At 33.4% G+C, this 23,931-nt stretch overlaps 2 protein-coding genes across 2 annotated transcripts; both read right to left on the bottom strand.

Annotated features, from left to right (window-relative positions):
* Positions 1 to 4,643: 4,643 nt before the first annotated feature.
* LOC116865387 (olfactory receptor 52N4-like) lies at positions 4,644 to 5,609 on the bottom strand. Its single transcript, XM_032853657.1, is given in 1 exon segment — positions 4,644 to 5,609. A coding segment is annotated over 1 exon segment (966 nt).
* A 16,769-nt stretch (positions 5,610 to 22,378) lies between these two features.
* LOC116865386 (olfactory receptor 52N4-like) lies at positions 22,379 to 23,344 on the bottom strand. Its single transcript, XM_032853656.1, has one exon. The coding sequence runs from the start codon at positions 23,342 to 23,344 to the stop codon at positions 22,379 to 22,381; it is 966 nt and encodes a 321-aa protein (XP_032709547.1).
* Between the last annotated feature and the right edge of the window lie 587 nt (positions 23,345 to 23,931).

Here is a 23,931-nt window from a genome sequence, read left to right as displayed (position 1 = left end):
GGATACAAAATCAATATACAGAAATCAATTGCTTCCTTATACACCAACAATGAAAATACAGAAAGGGAAACCAGAAATACAGATAAAGAGCAACTGAATTAAGTCACAAAAGAAAATAATTAGGTCAAGGGCAGAAATTAATGCAATAAAAATAGGAAAAAACTATGGAAAATAAAGAAGATTAATAAAGAAATGATTCTAAAAATATTATTGAGATAGATACATTTCTTATAAATCTGATTAAGGAAAATAATTATAAATAAGATGCAAAAGCTTTTGATCTTGATGAAGTCCCAAAAGTTCATTTTCGTTTTTGTTTCCTTTGCCTTTGGAGACATATCTTGAAAGAAGTTGCTGTGGGTGATATCGAAGAAGTTACTGCCTATGTTCTCCTCTAGGATTCTGATGGATTCCTGTCTCACGTTGAGGTCTTTTATCCATTTCGAGTTTATCTTTGTGTACGGTGTAAGAGAATGGTCGAGTTTCATTCTTCTACATATAGCTGTCCAGTTTTCCCAGCACTATTTATTAAAGAGACTGTCTTTTATCCACTGCATATTTTTTCCTGTTTTATTGAAGATTATTTGACTGTAGAGTTGAGGGTCCATATCTGGGCTCTCTACTCTGTTCCACTGGTCTATGTGTCTGTTTTTATGCAAGACCAAAAGCTTCTGCACGGCAAAAGAAACAGTCAACAAAACAAAGAGGCAACCCATGGAATGGGAGAAGATATTTGCAAATGACAGTACAGACAAAAGGTTGATATCCAGGACCTATAAATAACTCCTCAAACTCCACACACACCAAACAGAAAATCATATAAAAAGATGGGCAGAAGATATGAACAGACACTTCTCCAATGAAGACATACAAATGGTTACCAGACACATGAAAAAATGTTCATCATCATTAGCCATCAGGGAGATTCAAATTAAAACCACATTAAGATATCACCTTAAACCAGTTAGAATGGCCAAAATTAGCAAGACAGTAAACAACATGTGTTGGAGGGGATGTGGAGAAAGGGGAACCCTCTTCCACTGTTGGTGGGAATGCAAGTTGGTGCAGCCACTTTGGAGAACAGTGTGGAGATTCCTCAAGAAATTAAAAATAGAGCTTCTTATGCAATTTCACTACTGGGTATTTACCCCAAAGATACAGATGTAGTGAAAAGAAGGGCCATCTGTACCCCAATGTTTATAGTAGCAATGACCATGGTTGCCAAACTGTGGAAAGAACCAAGATGCCCTTCAATGGATGAATGGATAAGGAAGATGTGGTCCACATACACTATGGAGTATTATGCCTCCATCAGAAAGGATGAATACCTAACTTTTGTAGCAACATGGATGGGACTGGAAGAGATTATGCTGAGTGAAATAAGTCAAGCAGAGAGAGTCAATTATCATATGGTTTCACTTATTTGTGGAGCATAACAAATAACATGGAGGACATGGGGAGATGGACAGGGGAAGGGAGTTGAGGGAAATTGGAAGGGGAGGTGAACCGTGAGAGATGATGGACTCTGAAAAACAACCTGAGGGTTTTGAAGGGGCAGGGGGTGGGAGGTTGGGGGAACGAGGTGGTGGGTATTAGGGAGGGCACATATTGCATGGAGCACTGGGTGTGGTGCAAAAACAATGAATACTGTTACACTGAAAAGAAATTTAAAAAATAAAGATATATACTCAGAAAAAAAATTAAAAAAAAAATAAATAAGATGCAAATAAGCCAAATTTGGAACCCCCGAGTGCACAATAACTAAGTGACATGCTCTCAATTTGAAATGCTTTTTACATTTTAAACACCATACACTAACAAATTTGAAAACAAAGAGAACTAAAAAATTAAGAAGGGCAAAATTAAAGAATTTTTTTTAAGATTTTATTTATTTATTTATTTGACAGATCTCTAGTAGGCAGAGAGGCAGGCAGAGAGAGAGAGAGGGAAGCAGGCTCCCTGCTGAACAGAGAGCCTGATGCGGGACTCGATTCCAGGACCCTGAGATCATGACCTGAGCTGAAGGCAGCGGCTTAACCCTCTGAGCCACCCAGGCGCCCCTCAGATTATTTTTTAATTATGCAAAGTATACCATAAAATGATAAAATAGGTAAAGGTGTACAATTCATTTTGTAAAACACTTGTAATGTTAATTTCAAAGGCATGTGCTATAGAGTTAATATAAAGACATAAAATTATAGACATAGTTTCTTCATGAATTTACTTACAAAAATTGTAAGTAAAAGATTAGTTAATTAATAACAGTGTATTAAAATTAAATAATAATCAAGAAATGTTTATCTCATGGTACATAAATGATTTGATTCAGCAAAATTATATACCTTACCATAAGAAAAAAGAAACAAAGATCATATTATTATCTTAATATCTGTAGAAATTATAGAAAATGATTTTATATGGATCTATATGAACTTATAATAAAACAGTAAAAAAAGAAAACTTCTGGTTTAATAAAAGATACATACAAAAAGCCCTACTTTGTATCATACTCAACAGAGACTCCATCTTACCAACATTAAGTGCTACTGATGAATCATTTTCATATCACCAAATAAGAATAAGGTTTTTACCAAATTCAGTAAATGCAATCATCTGGAAGACATTTCTTGTAGTTTCGTTTGTTCCCTGTGGTAACAACATATACACTCTCCTCATATGAAAAAGAAAAGAGCAAGACAAAGATACCCAGTATCACCCCATAATACTAGTGGTTGTAGAGTGTTCAGCAAAGTGGATAAAAACATGAAATTTTTTGTCCTTCTGAAATTAAAAAAAAAATGTATTTCAAGACAGCAGGAGTAAATGAATTAAATTAAATATATATAGTTTTTGAAAAGCAAACAAGCATTTACTTGGGATCAAAGAAATGCAATTCAGGGAGCACAGATTCAGGTAGAAACTCAAATGTGTCCCTGCTTGTAGAGTGAAAGCAAGGTGTTTTTCTTTGTTGTTGTTGTTATTTGTTTTTGTTTTTGTTTTGTTTTATGGGGAAGAAGGGGAGGTAATTGCATGAATTTAAGAATAGAAAAAAACTTTTCCCATGGATGTAAACAAATTAAGCTACTCTGGGTTATACATATACAATATCTCTGAGAAGTAATGTTAGATGAGATTAGAGAATGGTCTATTCAGTTTAACCTGGAAGGCAGTGGTGGAATTACCAAAACTACCTTCAGATGATGGGTAGGAAAGACAAACTACATGGAGAGTAGTTTTGTTTGGAGAAAAGAAAGTGGATGCTGATTTTTTTTTTTTTTTTTAATAGAAGGCTTTCTGTGAGAAGTGAAAAGATGATACATGGGGAGTAGTTGTATTTTGAGGGCTAGGGTAGATGTTTTGCTGGATTTTATAATGGGAGCAGTAGAAGAAACTTGACATAAAAATTAATGAGTACACAAAACTTGAATTAGGGGAAGAAATGTGTATTCTTGTTATTTGGATAGGGAGGAATTAGAGTAAATACTCTAATTGGCATTATTTCTGTGAAATTAATGTAAAATTACTACTTTTTGGTCTATCTTCTAATTGTTAATTTGTAAGAATCTGAAAAGTTAAAAACAACGTAGATTTTATTTCATCAATTTCATCCTCAAATAGAAAGAAGACAAAGTGCCTGGGTGGCTCAGTGGGTTAAACGTCTGTCTTCAGCTCAGGTCATGATCTTAGGGTCCTGGGATCAAGCCCCAAATGGAGCTCTCTGCTCAGCAGGGAGTCTGCCGCCCCCCCCCCCCCACTGTTTGCCTTTCTGCCTATTTGTGACTTCTTTCTCTGTCAAATAAATAAAATAAAATCTTTAAAAAATAGAAAGTAGACAAAATAAGTAATTTTTATTCTTCCCTAATCCTGTGCTCATAAAATAATGCATACTATTATCTTCCTTAATTTGGTTAACAGATTTTTCTACCTCTCCAGATGATGTGTTTTTGAAGTCCATCTTGGAAAGAACTGCATATTCCACCAGTCTGTAGGGAAGCAGTTTTGTTTGGGATGAGCTAGGAGAAATGTGGCGTGTTGCCTAACTTATTTCCAAATTAGAAATTAAGAGGCTGAAACTTCATCAAACTAATCACCTTATGGACATTTCATAGCTTCTCCATCAGGAAGACAACACTGAGAAAGTAGAGAAATTTTGGTAATGATGGCAAAAAATTATAACAATTAATTTAAAATATAGCAAATACAAGTAAAAGAATTGTTCAAACTGGAAATTCCAGTCACTATTTGGAAATAAGACAAACTGGCATCTGGTTGTAAATGATTGCCTTCCCATCAGGCATCCATCAAATCTGATTTCATGTCCCTCAATAGTCTCATTACACTTTTGTTTGTGGAAACCTGGTAAATGATGTCTTTCACAGAGGAGATGAAATTCTCACAGAAAAGGTTGTGGGGATGCCAGTGATATTGGGATTCTGAAGACACTTACCAAGAATGCACCACTCAACACCATCCCTTTTCATGGACAAAACCAGCACTCTCAGGATGGCACTATTAGACTCTGACTAACCAGTCAACAGAAATATCCCTTTCCTTCTATTTCCTCCTATAGATTCTCCTCCTGTTTTCTCCCCTTTACTCCTTTCCTCCTTCACTTCTCTTCCCCTCCCTTACAAATATCTCTTTCATATGCTGTGGGATTTGATGTCCTTAGAACCCAAAAGGATCCTTATGACACAGTTTCGTATCTGCTTGGTTTTCACCCCATAGACAATAGGGTTCATAGTGGGAGGCAAGAGCAGATAAATATTGGCCACAATGATGTGGCAAGATGGAGGGATCTTGTGACCCCCAAATCAGTGGGAAAAGAAGCAGAAGAAGGCTGGACTGTAGGAGAAAACAATGGCACAGATGTGGGCAGTGCAGGTGCTGAAGGCCTTCTGTCGATCATCTGCTGAAGAGAGGCTGACCACTGCCCGAAGGACCATGGTGTAGGAGATTGTGATGCACAGGATGTCAAAGCCCCCAATCAGGAGGGCGACTGTCAGACCATAGATAACATTGATTTTGATATTTCCACAGGATAACTTGGCTACAGCCATGTGGTCACAGTAGGTGTGGTATAGTATATTCTCTCTACAGTAGGGTAGTCTCTTGATAATGAAAGTCAAGGGAGTGGCCAGCAACACCACTCTCAGAAAAGTAGCAAGCCCAACTTTTGCAATGACAGGATTAGTGAGGATAGTAGAGTAGCGCAGTGGGTAGCAGATAGCCACATAGCGGTCTAGGGACATAAGCATGAGCACCCCAGATTCCATCCTTGTTGAGGTATAGATGAAGAACATCTGGACGAGGCAATCATTAAAGCTGATTTCCTTAAGATGAAACCAGAAGATGCAGAGAGCTTTAGGGATTGTAGTAGTGCACATGACAAGGTCAGTTAGGGAAAGCATAGCCAAGAAGTAGTACATGGACCTGTGCAAGGAGTCTTCACAGCAGATGAGGTAGAGGAGACCACAATTCCCTATCACAGCCACAGCATACATGGAGCAGAATGGAAAGGAAATCCACATGTGCATGTTCTCCAGTCCTGGGATCCCATTAAGAATGAATGAGACTGGGGTCAGGTCTGTTTGGTTCAGCTTTAGCATGATCAGATTATTATAATCATTAGACAGGTTATAGATATTTGTGTACTTCTTGTTCTTTTGTTTTCTGATCCTCTAGTATTATGGAAAAAATCTTTTAAAAAAGAAGATAAATTTTAGCCATATTTTCCCTCTCATTCTCCCTCTCTCTGTCAAGTGTGCATTTTAATATCAAACAACAAATATTTCAAGCATGAGAGAATACTTAAACATAGTTCAAATCCAGTATGTGTTGTTTGTTAATTCATTAATTTATTGATCATTCAACAATACATATTTAGCACTCACTACTTACCAGGTTCTATGATGTATATTGTGTCTACACTATAGAAACAGAAAGAAATAGATTAAATTACTTATAAATTTATAATGAAGGATAATTATATGATTTTTTAAATCATTTTTTATATTTCTAATGATATTTTTGTTAGAATATCTTATTTAAATGTTAATTACTATATACATCTCCCTTTTAATGTTCTCTTAAGGAAAATTTCACTGATCATTTCTCCAATGACCTAACAGATATGGTTAGGAATTTTCATTGTTGCTATTATGTTTATTGGGTCATACTTATGCTATACTAAATACTGTTCTAAGAACTTTACAAATATTGACTAATTTAATCCTCACTACAAGCCCAGGAAGTATTAATCTGCACTTTTCTAACTGAGTAAATGGAGGCACTATTTAGATGAGGCTTCTTCATATCTGTGTTGGTGGCATACAATACCAAAACTGAGCCCTTCTCTGACCATTTTTTAAAAATTATTTCTTCTAAATTTTGACATAGAAATGTGTGTTAGAAATAGTATTATAGGATAATAATGAAAATTAAAAATATCCAGCTCCCCCTTTCTAACTGTTGAAGTCCAGCTTCCCACAGTTGGTCAAAATTACTTATTTTAGTTCTCTACTAGCATTGACCTTTGTATTTCTAAATAATTTGTTTAGCCTGCTTTTTTGTCCTATTTCCTTTGAAATTGTTTTTGTTAAAATTATTTCATGTTTAATTTATATTATAATATAGATATTATCCCTTGCTAGGTCACATGATATGATGTCTATAATTTCTTCCCCATTCAATATTTTTCATTTTGATAGTACTTAATTTTTCTTAGTATTTGATGTAGGTATCTGAAAAAAATATTTATTTTCAGAACTATAAAATATTTTTACTATTATTTCTTGATAGTTAAACATGATCTATCAATGTTAGTCCTTCCCGCATGATCTGTTTCTGAGAAGTCCTGTTTCTCTGAAATAGTTTTTTCTCAGACACATAATTCTCATCCAGAAATTCCCCTTCCCCTACTCTTTGTACATCGGTTTGTAGATCTGATTTTTCTTCATTCTATGTTTCAGGATATCATGGAAAATATTTTTTGAGACTATCCCTGTCTGAATATACTTTAGTCTATTAATCATTTGGCTGGATTTAAAATTCTAGATTAATAAAAGCATTTCTATATTGATCTCTTAGCTTCTAGTGAGATATTAAGAGGACCATACCAGTTCTTGATCCTCTGTACATGAATTATTTACCACTGACATTTTTTTTTATTTGTATTACTTTTGGCCCTAAACTATTTAAGAACATTTAAATTTTTTTATGTTCTGAAATTTAATGGCAATGATAAAAGAGTATGTGTGCTTGTGCATATATAATTGTGAAGGCATTCATGGGATTTCTGACCCTGGAAATCTAACATCTTTGACTTTGGAAATTTACTTAACTTCTAATAATTTATTCCCAATATTTTTCTTGTTATATTTCTACACACGTTTTTAGTCAGATATTGGTTCTTCTGAAATTATTCTTTTTATTTTTGCAGTTAAAAAATTTTAAGGCTAAATCTATTTCATCCCCTTTCTGAAGAATTCTGAAAGGTTATATATCCCAAATATCTTGGCATTTTGTTGTTTGTAATATTACAAATTTCCAACATCTTATTTTTCTCTGATTAGTATGAATGTATAAAAATTATACATTTCTACTTCTTATATATTAGTTCTATAACTTTAGAATTTTAATAATTTATTTTTATAGCTTATTTTACTTTCTATCATTAATTTTGGAAGTGTTTCTCAACTGTCTGATAATCTTCAACTTAATTCATACTTAATAGTCTTTAGAAAGCTGATTTGAAACTCCAGGTGATGATTGAGTCTCAACAATTGATAATATTTACTTTAAATCCTGTATAGGACCCCTTTGCTTCATTATTGACATCCTTATTTGTCATTATTTATAGGTATTTTTCAGGGACTTGCAATTTTTCCAAAAGAATCCACCAATCTACTTTTTGGAGTAAAAATTTAATTGGCCACCAGTGTTCTTGGAGTTGAGTAGAAGGACACTGCAGGTCTCACACTTAAATATGAATATGGATTAAATCCTCACATATTTTATGATTCCTCATGCTTGACATTTGTCACACCTGACATTAAGCATTTGTAGGATTTGTTAGTTTCTTCTGAGAATAAACTTCCAGTCATCGTAATAAGATAGGTAATATTGTTTAGGATAATGGATGAATCAAAGATATCAAGTTGTTCCTTATTCCATTTTTCTTCTATCTACATCCCTGTTTATCTTTATGTATTTACACTGAAGGATGAGAGATTAGATACTATAAAAAGCAACTTCTTTTAGAAACAGCAAAGCAACCTGGGATGAGTATGTTATTAAGAGTGTTCTTCAAAGACCTGTTTTCACATAATTACAAAATCTTGGTGTCTGCCACATAAGCATAGATAGAAACCATAGTTTAACAAAATCTTGGAGGAGATCAGTAAAATTTTCAAAGAAGAAAAGGTGAATTGTCTTATACCAGAAGCATGATCCATTCTGTTGCTGTTTACTCCCATTACACTGATATTTTTAGCTTTGTGATTTTACAATTCTTTATCCTATTTGTGTCCCCTTCCTCCCACTTAATCTAGGTTCAATCATCAATTTCTTCTGGTTGATTCAACTCTCTTTTGGAGAGGATAGAGTGCCATCCTCTAAATCCTCTTAATATGAAGTAATTATAGAGATGGCAGGCTTACAAGTAAGGAATAAAACTATTGGTGAAATATATTTATTATATTATTTTAATAGCATGTATTCTGAAAATTTATTTATATACTTGAATCATCTTCAATGTAATAAAACTCTTAATATTTGCTCAGACTGTATTTATTTTCATATCTGAAGTGTCTAACAAGACGCCGGGCACATTTTAGATGTCAATAAGTGTTTTGAATAAAGGAAGAGGTAAATGAGTGAATACATCAAATTTCATACTTGACTTTAAGAGTTAATGCACTGTAGTCTAAATATTATTCCTTGGAAAGCATGAGGAACCACCAGAAGAAACAAAACTATGACGCCTGATTCATCAGTCACCAAAATATATAAATTTCAAAAAAATTCTCCATTGGGACACCTGGGTGACTCAGTTAATTAGGCATATGACTCTTGGTTTTTGGCTCAGGTCATGACCTCAGAGTCATGAGATTCAGCCCAGTGTCAAGCTCTGTGTTCAGTGGGGTGTCTGCTTGAGATTCTTTCTTCCTGTCTCTCTAACCCTACCCCTCCTGCCACACTCCATGATCTCTCACTCTCTCTTTCTGTCTCTCAAATAAACAAATATTTTAAAAATTAAAAAATAAAATTCTCCATCAAAAATAAAGAATATATATAACTTTTTATTTTATATACATACATATTTACATATATTTTTATTAAATGTTGAGTCAAAGTGACTTTTTGAGAAACATTAGATTAAAAAACTTGAAGTAGAGCTATTTAACCAACTGAGCCACCCAGGCACCCCTTGAAGTAGAGCTATTAAATATGAACCAATCTATACCAAATTACTGCGGCTCCAGGCTTGACAAGGATTCTTCACAACCAAAATAATAGAAACACTGAAATTGTTTTCCTCCGTTTGTTACACAGTAGAAACTTTTAATTTGGGAATTCACTTAAATGCCAACCTATTAGCTAATCCTTAATTTCCTAGTTATTATCATTGACATCAACTTAAGATAATAATTGCAAAACTAACAGAAGAGACCTGTAATTTGTATTATGGATGAAAGAAAAAAATATGTTTTTATAATGCAAGAATGCATTTCCTTGATTACCAAAACTGTCATCAAGTTTTTTTCTAACAGGTGTATAAATTCTACTTTTTGTACAGCATTATGTTTTTCAGATTACTTTTACAGATATTATTAAAAGTAACAAAAGCTGTAACAATTTTATATATGTACATTTATATGTATGTATATATACACACACATAAACACACTATATATAAAATATATAAACATATTTTAATTCTTAAAACATAAACATATATATATATATGTTTTACCTCAATTGATTGTTGTAGAATAAGATAACCTTGAAATATATATACATATATATGTATGTGTGTGTGTGTGTGTATGTGTCTTTGTATTAGGTTCAAGGTTTTAAAATCCCAGTTAGTTAACATAAAGAATAATATTAGTTTCAGGAATAGAATTTAGGGATTCATCACATAAAACACACAGTGCTCATCACAGCAAGTGCCCTCCTTAAAACGCATCACCCATCTATCCCATCTACTGCCCACTTTTCCCCCAACAACTCTGTTGGTTCTCTATAGAGTCTGTTTTACGGTTTGTCTCTCTCTCTCTTTTGTTCCCCCCATGTTCATCAGTTTTGTTTCTTAAATTCCACATGAGTGAAACCATATGGGACTTGTCTTTCTCTGACTGACTTATTTCACTTATTTGACCAGTATATGCCAAATTCTCACACAAGTTGTTGAAAAATAGTATCACTACTTATTTATTCATCTCAGTACATTTGGAGAGTAAGCTTAACTTTATGTATCCATGCAGTAGAAACCAAGTAGAGAAATTAGGGAAAGCATAGATGCTCATAAACTGAAAGCATACATACCCAAAAACTGAAAATGGGAAATATGACACAGAGATTTGTGCTCTATATTTAAGAACATATATCCTAAATATGAGACAAATATCATATTTATGCCCCTTGTGTTTCTTTTTGTAACTCTAGTGTCAATTAATAAAACTAGCTTTATTGTTACATGTTACACCTATGCATTTGCAAAACTCTTAAAGACCCACCAAGTAATATAATTTAATCACAATTTAAATTACTTCTCCAAAACAAATTTAAAATTATTTTCATACCTTACAATCTAATTTTTTCTACAGGGAAAATGGACTCATGCTATGCATGGGCAGGTTATACTGAAGTAGTAACATCAACACCAGAATAACACCACTTATAAAGAACATTTTTATGTCATCTGTTGTCTATTTTCACTCCTCAAATTCAAAAATGAATCACAAATTCATTTCCTTACTAGACTGTTCTCAACTTAAAAAAAAAAAACAAAAAACAGTTTTTCTCTCAATATGATGGTGGCTTTCTCTAAATAGGTTTTGCTATCTGGAATGAAATAAATACAGTCATAAATAAATTCCTCTAGGAATAAAGCAAGGAAATTAGGTTCTCATTCTGAGAAAATAATGAGAGCAGGGAAAAGTAAGAGTGTTCTGACCAGGACTGAGAACTATTCTCTAGCTCTCTGCCATTTCATCTTGTGATGGGGCTGACTCATACCTGAACAGGACCAGTGATTCTTATTTAGTTAGGAAGATAACACAGATATTCATAATCCTGATGGTAAGTTACACTGAGTTGCAATCTGAAAAATGGGTAAATAAACCTTTTTCTAAGAAAACCCAATCCTTCACAACAGTTCTGCCTTCAAATGGGTGGATGGAATCAAACCTGTGTTGCTGGGAATATAATAATCAATTATATATATATATATACACACACACACACACACACACACACACACATATTCTCTCCTCTTTATTTACTGCCTAAAAATTTTTTAAAAAAACCTGTCACTAGTTCCACTTTTTAAAAAGGTTTTATTTACTTATTTAGAGAGAGAATGTGTGAGCAGGGACAGGGCAGAGGGAGAGGGAAAGAGAGAATCTCAAGCAGACTCTATGCTAAGTACAGAGCCCAAGGGGAGGGAGGTCAATCTCATGACCTGAGATCATACCCTGAGCTTAAATCAAGAGTCATACTTCAACTGACTGAGTCACCCAGGCACCCCTCTATTCCCATTTTTGTATGCCCTTTAACACCTTGGCTTTTATAAGCTGAATGCAATCTGTTCCAGGTGTTCAGGATGTTGGTCGCAAAACATCACTATTCTACAATATATATACGTGTACAGCACTAAACTCTAAATCCTTTGATATCTGTACTATTGAACTGAGCATTTAAAGAAACATTGTGTTTTTCTCAATGGGAGAAAATTGTATATATCTCAAGAGAATATTTAATATTTAATATTAGAGACAACAGGTGCTTATGTGAGAGTCAAGTCTACCCCTTGGAGAAGATAAAAAGTAATGGAAACTTTCCATGCTTACTAACTATATAATATTGGATAAATAAGTGAATAATTTTATATGTTGTGTGTTTGTGTGAACGTGTATATATGGGTAGAGATGAAAATAAACAAACTTTTAAAAATGAATATTAGTTATTTTAATACTTATTGCAGAGTTGTCTCTTTCTATGTACAAGATTTGTAGGACACAAATTAAAAACACTTAAGTGCAGAATGTTTCAATCATTCACACACATCCATCCACTTCTTTTGTTTATATTTTTGTGTGTCTAATTAAATAACATCATTGAATATTGAGTAATTCCCAAGTTAGGCTAAGAACTATGAAAAAAAAAATCAGATAATAGGTGAGGTGTCCTAGTTTTAAAGAACTTTACATTCTAATAACATAGATAATGAATATTATAGCATTCTAGAAAGTCATCAAAAGTTCAGGTTTATTATGTATACATATTATGTGAGAAATAATTAGCTGCCTATATTTTGACATAAAAATGATGATGGTAAGAGTGGCAATAATTAAAAAACAATAACTGATTCTCATTTTATGTTCCTTTAAATAGCAAAATAGGAAAAAACCTAAATGCTCATTATCAGGTGAACTGATAAACAAAATATTGTACATTCATATAATAGAATACTATTCAGTAATAAAAAGGAAAGAACTACTAATATATAAAACTCAAATGAATCTCAGAACTGATCCATTAGAAAATTCAACCTAATCTATAGTGACAGAGAGCAAACTGGTGGTTGTGTGGGTCCAGGGTGAAAGGAGGCATGAACTGCAATTTCATTTTTTTAAACAAAATCTTGGCATAAAAATTTCACTTTTTATACAAAAATCTTTGAGGTGATAGACATGTTTTGTATTTTGATTGTGACAGTGGTTCCATGAGCGTATACATATGTCAAAATTCATAAAATTACATACTTTGAATACAGTTTATTGTCTATAAATCATATTTAACAAAGTTGATTTTTTAAAAAATATGCTTGTATATTTTGATTGATTTTGAAAAACAAATGTTTGGAAGGAGATAACTAGCTTTCTTAAATTGCTAATATAGAGTTAACTTATGATACTTTATTTGATTTATATATATACATATATACACACATATATAGCTACTATGTGTGAATATATACATATATATTCATTTACATATATACACCCATGCTAGCTATATGTATTTTTGGCAAAAATCTTGATTATAGCATATTAAAACATAAATTTGGTATTTTCAATGACATTATATAATTAGCCCATTCTAACAAAGATGATTTAGTGTTATTATGATTGAATAAGAGTTTTTTATACAAAAATACAATAATATATATGTAGAGAATATTTTAACTTCATTGGATGCTTTTTAAAATTGAGGTTAATTTCACATGACATACAGTTAACCCTTTAATCATTTGAAAACATGAAATTGAGTGGCTTTTATAACATTAACAATGCAGTGCAAATATTACCACTATATAATTACAGAACATTTCCCCTACCTCAAAAAGAACCACCCCCCCCATCATTAAGTAGTCACTCATCATTACCCCCATCCCTCAGGCCCTGGCAACAACTAATTTGCTGTCTATTTCTATGGACTTACTTATTCTACACATTTCATATAAATGGAATCATACAATATATGTCTTTTTGTTTCTGACTTTTTCCCTTTTGCCTGTTTTCAAAATACATATGCATTACTGCATGGGCTAGTACCAGAAAATAACTAGTGTCAGTGAAGATTTGTATAAAATGTATAGAACTTTGCTAGTGGTAATGTAAAATAATATAGTCATTGTGGAAAACAGTTTAGCAGTTCTGCAAAAAGTAAAACAAAATTATAATATAACTGATCGACTCCTCTGCCAAGTATAGAGAATTGAAAACAGATGTTCTCAAAAAATGCGGGCATAGATTTTCATAGCAATGTTATTCATGATAGCCAAAATGTATTAAAAACCTAATGGAAAAATGGATAAATAAAATGTGGTATACATACAATGGAATATTATTTAACCTCAAAAAGGAATGAAGTACTAATCCAAGCTAGCTATAGCATGGATAAATTTTGAAAACGTTATGTGAGGAAATCAAACAACCATGAATTGTGTCATCCTATTTTTTTTTAAAGATTTTTTTATTTTTTTTAATAATTTTATTTTTTATAAACATATATATATATATATATATTTTTTTTTTCCCCCCAGGGGTACAGGTCTGTGAATCTCCACGTTTACAAACTTCACAGCACTCACCATAGCACATACCCTACCCAATGTCCATAACCCCCCCTCTCCCAAACCCCCTCTGCCCAGCAACCCTCAGTTTGTTTTGTGAGATTAAGAGTCACTTATGGTTTGTCTCCCTCCCAATCCCAACTTGTTTCATTTACTCTTCTCCTACCACATTAACCCCCCATGTTGCATCTCCTCTCCCTCATATCAGGGAGATCATATGTGTCATCCTATTTTTATGAAATACTCAGAATAGGCAAATTTGTAGAATAAAAAGCAAATTAGTGGTTGTCAAACCTTGGGAGAAAACATGAGGAGGAGAAAACAGCATGGAGGAGAAAATAGCACTAACTGATTAATGGGTTCAAGGTTTCCTTTTGGGGTAATGGAAATGCTCTGGATTATATAGTGGTGATAGTTGTGCAATATTGTTAATGTACTAATGCCATTCAATTGTACACTTTGAAATTATTAAAATAGTTTTATGTTGGGAGAAATTTACCACTATTAAAAAGGAACTGGAGGTTATTATGCTGAGTGAAATAAGTCAGTCAGAGAAAGACAATAAAAATACAGTTTCACTCATATGTGAAGCATATGAAACAGGGAAAAGGACCATATAGGAGAGGGAAAACAGAATGGGAAGTCATCAGAGAGGAGAAAAACCATGAGATATTCTTGACTATAGGAAACAAACTGAGGTTGCTGGAGAGGAGGCAGGTGGGGGGATGGAGTAATTGTGTGATGATCATTAAGGAGGGCATATTATGTGATGAGCACTGGGTGTTATACAAAACATAAATTATTGAACACTGCCTCTAAAACTAGTGATGTACTATTTAAGTTGGCTAATTGAATTTAAATTTTTAAAAAAAGTATCACAAAGCTCACTTATTGAGATTCAGCTCTTTTTTCTTAAATGTTTTTCTAATTTCTGGTGGGTGGGAGGTTGGTTGAGCCTGGTGGTGGATATTGTGGAGGGCATGTATTGCATGGAGCACTGGGTGTGGTGCACAAACAATGAATTCTGGAACACTGAAAAGAAATTTAAAAAGTAAATAAAAAGTAAAAAAAAAATTAAAAAGTGTTTTTCTAATTTCTATAAGCCTCTGATTAGTAATGAGAGTTCTGAGAAAATTGATTCTTACAATTTTTCATTGCTTTTGTTAAGGACAGAATTTTGCAGTTTCAGCTTTGCCATTTGGCTCTTGTCATGACTGCTTACAGGTTTTTGTGAGAACATAAGTATTTATTTTTCTGGGATAAATGTTCAAGGATGCCATTGATATGTTTTATGTTATTGTGTATTTAGGTTTTTATGAAACTGTCAAATTATTTTCTAGAGTGGCTATATAATTTTTAATTCCCACCAGCAATAATAACAGTGTATGAGTTACCCAGTTACTTTATATCCTTATTAGCATTAATATTGTGACTATTTTTTATTTTGGCCATTGTTGTAGTTATGTAGTAATATCCCATTATGATTTCAATTTTCATGTAACTAATGACTAACCATATTAAATTTTCTTTTATGTATCTCTTTCAAATGCATATCATTTTCAGTGAAATACATTTTTTTGTCTATTTTCTACATGGTTGGGATTTTTTTGTTTCAGTGTTGAATACACACACACACACACACACACACACACATGCACACACAGACTAGTCCTGTTCTCAGGTATGTGACTTGTAAATATATTTCCCAGACATAGCTTGGCCTATATACCTTTGCAAAGCAAACTTTTTATTTTTGTGAAGACATATTTATCAGTTTTTTTTTTTTAAGAATTGTTATTTTGGTGTCAAGTCCATTGCTTAGCTCTAGATCCTGAAGATTTTGCCCATAATTTAAAAAACTGTTCTCAAGATTTACATTTTACAAGAACCATTCTTTTTTTTTAAATTACATGAACTACTTTCAGTTCATTTTTGTGTAAGTACAATTGTAAGAGTTGGGTAGAGTTTTTGGTGTTTCTGGGTTTTGTTTTGTGTTTTTTTTTTTCTTTCTATTTATGAGTTCTCTGTTCTGTTGCATTGATCTGTGTGTCTATTCTCTGCCAATACCACACTGTCTTTATTACAATGGCTATATAATAAATCTTGAAATTGAGAAGACTGTTTTTGTTTTCATTATTTTTAATAAGTTATTATAGTTATTTGATATTCTCTTTCTATATATATATCTGTATATATACTTTATATACTATATGTACTGTATATATGCTTTATATGTATCTATTACATAGATACATATACACTTTAAAATAATCTTGTTCAATATAAACAAAAAGTCTTGTTTGGTTTTTTGTAGGAATTACACTAAACTTATGTGTCAATGTGGGAAGAATTAATATCTGTACATCAGTAAACATGGTGTACCTCTCCATTTACCTAGATTTTCTTTGATTTCTCTCCTCAAGACTTTGTAGTGTTTAGCATAAACGTCCTGTAAAAGTCTCTGAGGTTTACCTCTAAGTATTTCCTTTTATTCAGCAACTGTAATTGAATTTGCAATTTATTTTTTATTACTAGCTTATGAAACTACAATTAATTTTTGTATATGTATCTTCTTTCCTGTAGAAAAAAACACTGATTTTTTGTGTGTGGATTCCTTGGTAGTTTCTTTTCTTTCTTTTTTTTTTAAGATTGTATTTATTTATTTGTCACAGAGAGAGAGAAAGTGCACACAAGCAGGGGGAATGACAGGCAGGGGGAGAGGAAGGCTCCCCACTGAGCAAGGAGCCCAAAGTGGGACTCAATCCCAGGGTCCTGGGATCATGACCTGAGCTGAAGGCAGACGCTTAACTGACTGGCCACCCAGGAGTCCCTTCTTTCTTTCTTCTTCTTCTTTTTGTTTTTTATTAAAGTATAGTTGACACACAATGCTACACTAGTTTCAGGTTTATAACATAATGATTTAACAAGTCTATATGTTATGCTATGCTCACCACATGTGTAAATACCATTTGCCACATTACTTGGTAGTTTCTTCATAGAGAATCATAACATCTGCAAATAGGGACATTATAATCTCCTACTTTCTAACTTGTGTCTTTTCTTTTCTTGCCTTATTGCACTGGTCAGAATTTCAAGCACTATGTTGAATAGTGGTGAGACCAAATATCCTTGCTATGTTCCCAGTATTGGGGGAAAACATCCTACCTTTCATTGTTCAGAATAATATTAGTTTTAGGAGACTCATAGATGATATTAATCAAATTGAGGACATTTTACTCTATTCTTATTATTAAGGGATTTTTTTAAGAATCATGAATAAATACTAAGGACACCAGCAAGATCAAAAAATAGAAAGCCCAGACTTCATTTGCTTCTAGATACACTGACTAGACAACAATATATGTTCCAAAAAAGTTCTAGAAGAACTCTAGAAACTACTTAAGATGTCACAATACCCCATGGAAACCCAAAGCCAAAAACAGCTGCATCACAATAAATAAAAAATGTTTTATTTCTTTTATGTTTCTTTATTTTTTAATTTTAATTTTTTTGTTTCAAGTTTTTATTTAAATTAGAGTTAGTTAACATTTAGTGCAATATTTTTTTTCAGGAGTAGAATGTAGTGATTCATCATGTACATATAACACCTAGTGCTCATCACAACAAGTATCCTCCTTAATATCCATCGCCCATCTAGTTCATCGTCCACTTATCTCCCCTCAGCTTGTTCTCTATAGTTAAGAGTTTCTTATAGTTTGCCTCCTTCTCTCTCTTTTTAAAATTTCCCTCTTCCCCTACGTTCATCTGTTTTGTTTCTTAAATTCCACATGTGAGTGAAATTATATGGTATTTCTCTTTCTCTGACTCTCTTGTTTTGTTTAACATAATACAATCTAGCTCCATCCACATCATTGCAAATGGCAAGATTTCATTCTTTTTGATGACTGAGTAATATTCCATTATAGATCAACCTATGTCACATCTTCATAATCCATTCATCATTCGATGGACATTTGGACTCTTTCCATAATGTGGCTATTAGTTGATAATGTTACTATAAACATTGGGTGCACGTGTCCCTTTGAATCAGTATTTTTGTCAGAACCGGAAAACTTTGGATGCCTGGGAGCAACCAAAACAACAGAGAACTCAATTTCTTGTTGCAGTTCCAGAAAACTTGTAATACTGTAGACAGAAACTAGTACTAGTCAGCACAATCATAAGAAAGTGTTCAGTTCATAACTTCCTCTTTGGGAGGAAAACAAAAAGAGTGAAATGTATGTCAAATAGTCTGGCTTTTCAGGGGGCTGTCTAAGAGACTGGTATTTCTTTCCCGACTTAGAACACTGGCAGATTCAGAATACTTTGGATTTCTGGGGGCTTCTGAAAATAAAAGAGAACTCAGTTGTTTATTGCAGTGTCTGAGTATGTCTCACAAGCAGACTGATACCAGAGGGAGCAAGAAATTACAAGTTCTTGAAAAAGAGACTATCTGACCTCTATAACTGAGAAATTACATACCCAAGCCCAGGAAATGCATTCCCATAAAAGGTTTGAGAGGCCATCAGAATTTCTTTTCAGGCTGATTGGTGAAGGTCTTCATATACAAAGAAAGTTCATGAACTGAGAAAGTTTTCTCAGATGCTCAAATCACAACAACAAAAATAACAAGGCACCAGAACAAAATAAATCTGCAAAATCTGACTGTAAAGAAATGGAATTCTATGAACTACCTGATAAAGTATTCAAAATAATCATTATAAATAAGCTCTATGCACTAGAAAAGAACACAAAGATGCAACCAAACAAAACTGGGGAAAAGCTGCTTGAACAGAATGAGAATATCAACAAAAATAAACATAAAAGGGAACCACAAAATATTGTGGAGTTTAAGAATGCAATAATGCAATTTTTTTAAAAATCTACTCCAGAGCATAAACATCAGTTTTGGTCATGTAGAAAAAGTAAGAAAGAAAAACAGTGAACCTCAAGACAGATCATTTGGTATTATTGAGCCAGAGGAACAAAAGGAAAAAGGAATTATTTTTTAAAAAGTACAGAAAACCTAAGATATTTATGGGAAATCAGCAAGAAAAATCAACATATGCATTGTGGGGGTTCCTAGAGGGACAAGAAGAAGAGAAAGGGACAGTGAATTTATATGGAGAAATAATCACCCCAAATTCCCAAATCTGAGGAAGAAAATAGACCACTAACTTCAAAAAGCTTAAAGGATTCCAACTAGAATAAACACAAAGAGGTCTAGAAATACATCATAAACAAATTGCCAGAAGTGAAGACAGAGAATCTCAAAAGAAGCAAGAGAAAAGCAACTCATTGCACACAGGTGAGCTCTTGCAAAATCAGCAGTCAGTTTTCAGCAGAAATGTTATAGGCCATGAAACAGATGATATATTCAAAGTGCTGAAAGGGAAAAAACAAAAACAAAAACAAAAAAACAAAACGCTGCTGACCAAGAATACTATATGGCAAAACTGTCTATCAAAAATGAAGGAGGGGGTGCCTGTGTGGCTTAAGCATGTGCTTTCAACTCCAGGGTCCTGGGGTTGAGCTCCATCTGTCCACCCCATCTCATGTGTGCATGTTTGCTTGCACGCGCATGCGCGCGCTCTCTCTCTCTCTCTCTCTCTCTATATATATATATATATAAAAAAATTTCAAATAAATAAATCTTTTTAAAAAGTTGAAGGAGAAATAAAGACTTTCACAGATAAACAAAAACTGAAGGATTCATCAATAATAGATCTACCTTGTAAGAATTGCTACAGGGACATGAGTTTGAAACAAGAGGACATTAGACGGCAACATGGAATCATGAAAATACAAAGCTCTTTGGTAAAAAACAGGTATATACAGAATACATACAACATATGTAATATTCTAATAGCAGTACATAAATCACCTAATTCCAGTGTAGAATTTAAAAGATAAAGGCATAAAAAATAACCATGAAACTATGCTAATGGTACAAAATATAAAATAATGTAATTTGTGACATTGATAACAGAAAGTGAGGTTAGGAGAAGGCAGTTGGGGGAAATTGGAAGGGGAGGTGAACAATGAGAGACTATGGACTCTGAAAAACAATCTGTAGGGTTTGAAGAGGTTGGGGGGTGGAAGGTTGGGGGAATCAGGTGGTGGGTATTAGAGAGGGCACGGACTGCATGGAGCACTGGGTGTGGTACAAAAACAATGAATACTGTTATTCTGAAAATAAGTTTAAAAATGATTAAAAAATAAATAAATAAATAAAATATTAAAAGTAGAAATGTACGTATGCTTAAAATGTAATATATATAAACAAAAGTTTATACAGATTTAACATATAATAAATATTATACCATCATTAAAAAAAAAAGAAGAGATGTACAGGAGTAGCATTTAAATAGTTTATGTCATAATATAGTATAAATAATTATAAATTTTATGCCACAAAGAAAATATCTATATAAGGTACATAACAGAAATAAGAAAGAAATCAAAACATGTTACAACAAAGAAGTTAATGAAACACAAAGAATGGAAATAGAGGAAAAAGACAAAATAATTAAGAGACAAACTGAAAACAATGAGCAAAATAAGAATGGCAAGTCCTTTCTTAACATTAATACTTAAAGTGTAAATGGATTAAATAAACATCATAATCAAAAGACATGGAGTGGGGACGCCCGGGTAGCTCACTCAGTTAAGTGCCTGCCTTCAGTTCAGGTCATGATCCCAGGGTACTGGGATTGAGTCCCACATCAAGCTCTCTCTTAGCAGGGAGCCTGTTTCTCCCTCTCTTTGCCATTCTCTCTGCTTGGGCTCCCTCCCTCTCTCTGACAAATAAATAAATAAAATCTAAAAAAAAAAAAAAAAAAACAACATGGAGTCACTGTGTAGATTAAAAATGCAAGATCCAACTATATGCTGTATATAAAAGACTTTAGATATAAAGATATAAACAAGATGAAGGGAAAAGGATGGAAAAAAATATTTCTGCAAATGGTAACCAAAAAAGAGCAGGGAAGTCCATACTTCCATCTAACAAAATAAACTTTCAGTCAAACTGTCACAAGAGACAAAGATGGACATTGGACAATGATAACAGGGTCAAATAGTCAGAAGGATGTAACATTTATGCCATTCCGTAGGTCCATTCTGTGTTTTTAGAAGCCCATTTATTATTTATAGTATTTTCACACTGTATCTGTTTGCATGATTCTTTAGTGGTTGTTTTGTTTTATATTTATATACATAGCATCATAGTCTCCTAATGCCATCATTTCACCAGTTCAAGTGAAGTATAAAACTTCACTTTCCTTTAAATCTCTTTACCCTATCTCATTTGTAGGTTAGCTTAAACAAATTCGGAACCACATCAACATAGAAGTTTTCCTTCAATAGTCAAACATAGTTTAGAAAATTAAAGATAAGAAGATTAATGTATCATTTTTTTTCTTACTCTATTTTTTCTTCTTTCCAGATTCCAGAGTTTCTTATTTTATGTAATGACTAGATAAATTTCTTTGGCAATTTAGGGGTCTTCTAGAGGAGACATAGTCAGATAACTTACTCCCAAATTACAGTTCAGAGTCTGAAATCCCAGTAGACTAATGACCCCATAGTACACTTACTAGTTTCTCCATCAAGAGGGTGATATCGAGAAAATAGAGAAATTTTGGAAATGATGGAAAAAATATAGACCATATTTTCCAGAGGTAAGTAACAACTGTTTTTCAAACTAGAAATTCTAATCACTATTTGAAAACAAGACAAACTGGCACCTAGCAGCAGATTATCACTTTCTGACTTATTCATTTCTTTTGATAAATTTCTCAACTTTCCATTGTGTTTTGCTCATGGAAACTTGGGTTAATGATGAGACTCTTTCTCCACAGGGGTGAGGAGGTGAATAACTGAGGGTGTGTGGGGGCCATATCAGTGGCTTTGGGATTCTGAAAACATTTAATGTCCCCTCAGATTCATCTCTTGTCAAGAACAGAAAAGAAATCTTAAAAAGGCATCTTTTTAAGACTAAACAGCCTGACTAAATAGCCAACAGAGTATTATTTTCATTCCCCTTCATCTCGTCCATGAAAAATGTTTCCTTTATATGCTATGGGATTTGATGTTCTTAGAACCTGAAAAGATCTTTATGACACAGTCTCGTATCTGCTTGGTTTTCACCCCATACACAATAGGGTTCATAGTGGGAGGCAAGAGTAGATAAATATTGGCCACAATGATGTGGCAAGAGGGAGGGATTGCATGGCTCCCAAAACGATTAAAAAAGAAGCAGAAGAAGGCTGGACTGTAGGAGAAAACAATGGCACAGATGTGGGCAGTGCAGGTGCTGAAGGCCTTCTGTCGAGCGTCTGCTGAAGAGAGATTGATCACTGCTCGGAGGATCATGGTGTAGGAGATTGTGATGCACAGGATGTCAAAGCCCCCAATCAGGAGGGCAGCCATCAGACCATAGATAACATTGGCCTTGATATTTCCACAGGATAACTTAGCTACAGATAGCTGGTCACAATAGGTATGGTGTATTATATTGCCCTTGCAATAGGGTAGTCTCCTGGTGAACAAAATCAAGGGAATGATGAGCAACACTGCTCTCAGGAAAGTAGCAAGCCCAACCTTTGCAATGACAGGATTGGTAAGGATAGTTGAGTAGCGCAGAGGGTAACAGATGGCTACATATCGGTCTAGGGCCATAAGCATGAGTACCCCAGACTCCATTCCTGTGAAGGTATGGATGAAGAACATCTGGACTAGGCATTCTTCAAATCTAATTTCCTTGAGATGAAACCAGAAGATGCAGAGAGCTTTAGGGATTGTACTAGAGCACATGACAAGGTCAGTAAGGGAAAGCATGGCCAAAAAATAATACATGGACCTGTGCAAGGAGTCCTCATAGCAGATGAGGTAGAGGAGTCCACAATTCCCTACCATGGCCACCACATACATGGAGCAGAATGGGAAGGAAATCCACATGTGCATGTCCTCTAGTCCTGGGATCCCATTAAGAATGAATGAGGCTGGCGTTACATCTGTTTGGTTCAGAATTACCATAATTAAGCTGGTGTAAAAATTAAGAAGCTTGTAGGGTTGAAGTTTTATTTTTTTTTTGTTTCATTTTTTGACCCTCTGAGATTTGCAAAAATTAAAAAAGAAAAAAAAAATCTTTGTTGTGCTCCCTTTGTCTCTTCTCTCTGTTAAATATTGTATTGTAATAACAAGAAAACAAATATTTTAAATGCTCAAGGATGTTTATTTAAACATTGTTTAAACTAAGTTTAAGCCATTGTTTGTTAATTCATTAATTTATCAGTTCCTTTAATAATATATACTTCACACCTACTCTGTGTCAGGTTTATTACAGATATTGTGTCTATAATACTTTGAAACAAAAAGATATAGATACAATCCCCATAAACTTATAATCAAGTATAATTGTGTTACACTTATGATTTGTGTCATTATGATCTCTCAAATTGATACTTGTTATAATATCTTATTTAAATATTAATTATTATAACCTCTCCATTTGGGTATTTCTTTTTTTTTAATCATTTTTTTAACTTATTTTCAGCATAACAGTATTCATTGTTTTTATACCACACCCAGTGCTCCATGCAATCTGTGCCCTCTCTAATACC

This window comes from Lontra canadensis, unplaced genomic scaffold, assembly GCF_010015895.1.
Source record: "Lontra canadensis isolate GAN:19392208 unplaced genomic scaffold, GSC_riverotter_1.0 scaffold7, whole genome shotgun sequence".
Classification (NCBI taxonomy): domain Eukaryota; kingdom Metazoa; phylum Chordata; class Mammalia; order Carnivora; family Mustelidae; genus Lontra; species Lontra canadensis.
This window is presented reverse-complemented; position numbering and strand designations above follow the sequence as displayed.

What these genes read in the sequence shown, in the direction of transcription:
- LOC116865386 (XM_032853656.1), bottom strand. Translation starts at nt 23,344, where the DNA reads ATGGTAATTCTGAACCAAACAGATGTAACGCCAGCCTCATTCATTCTT.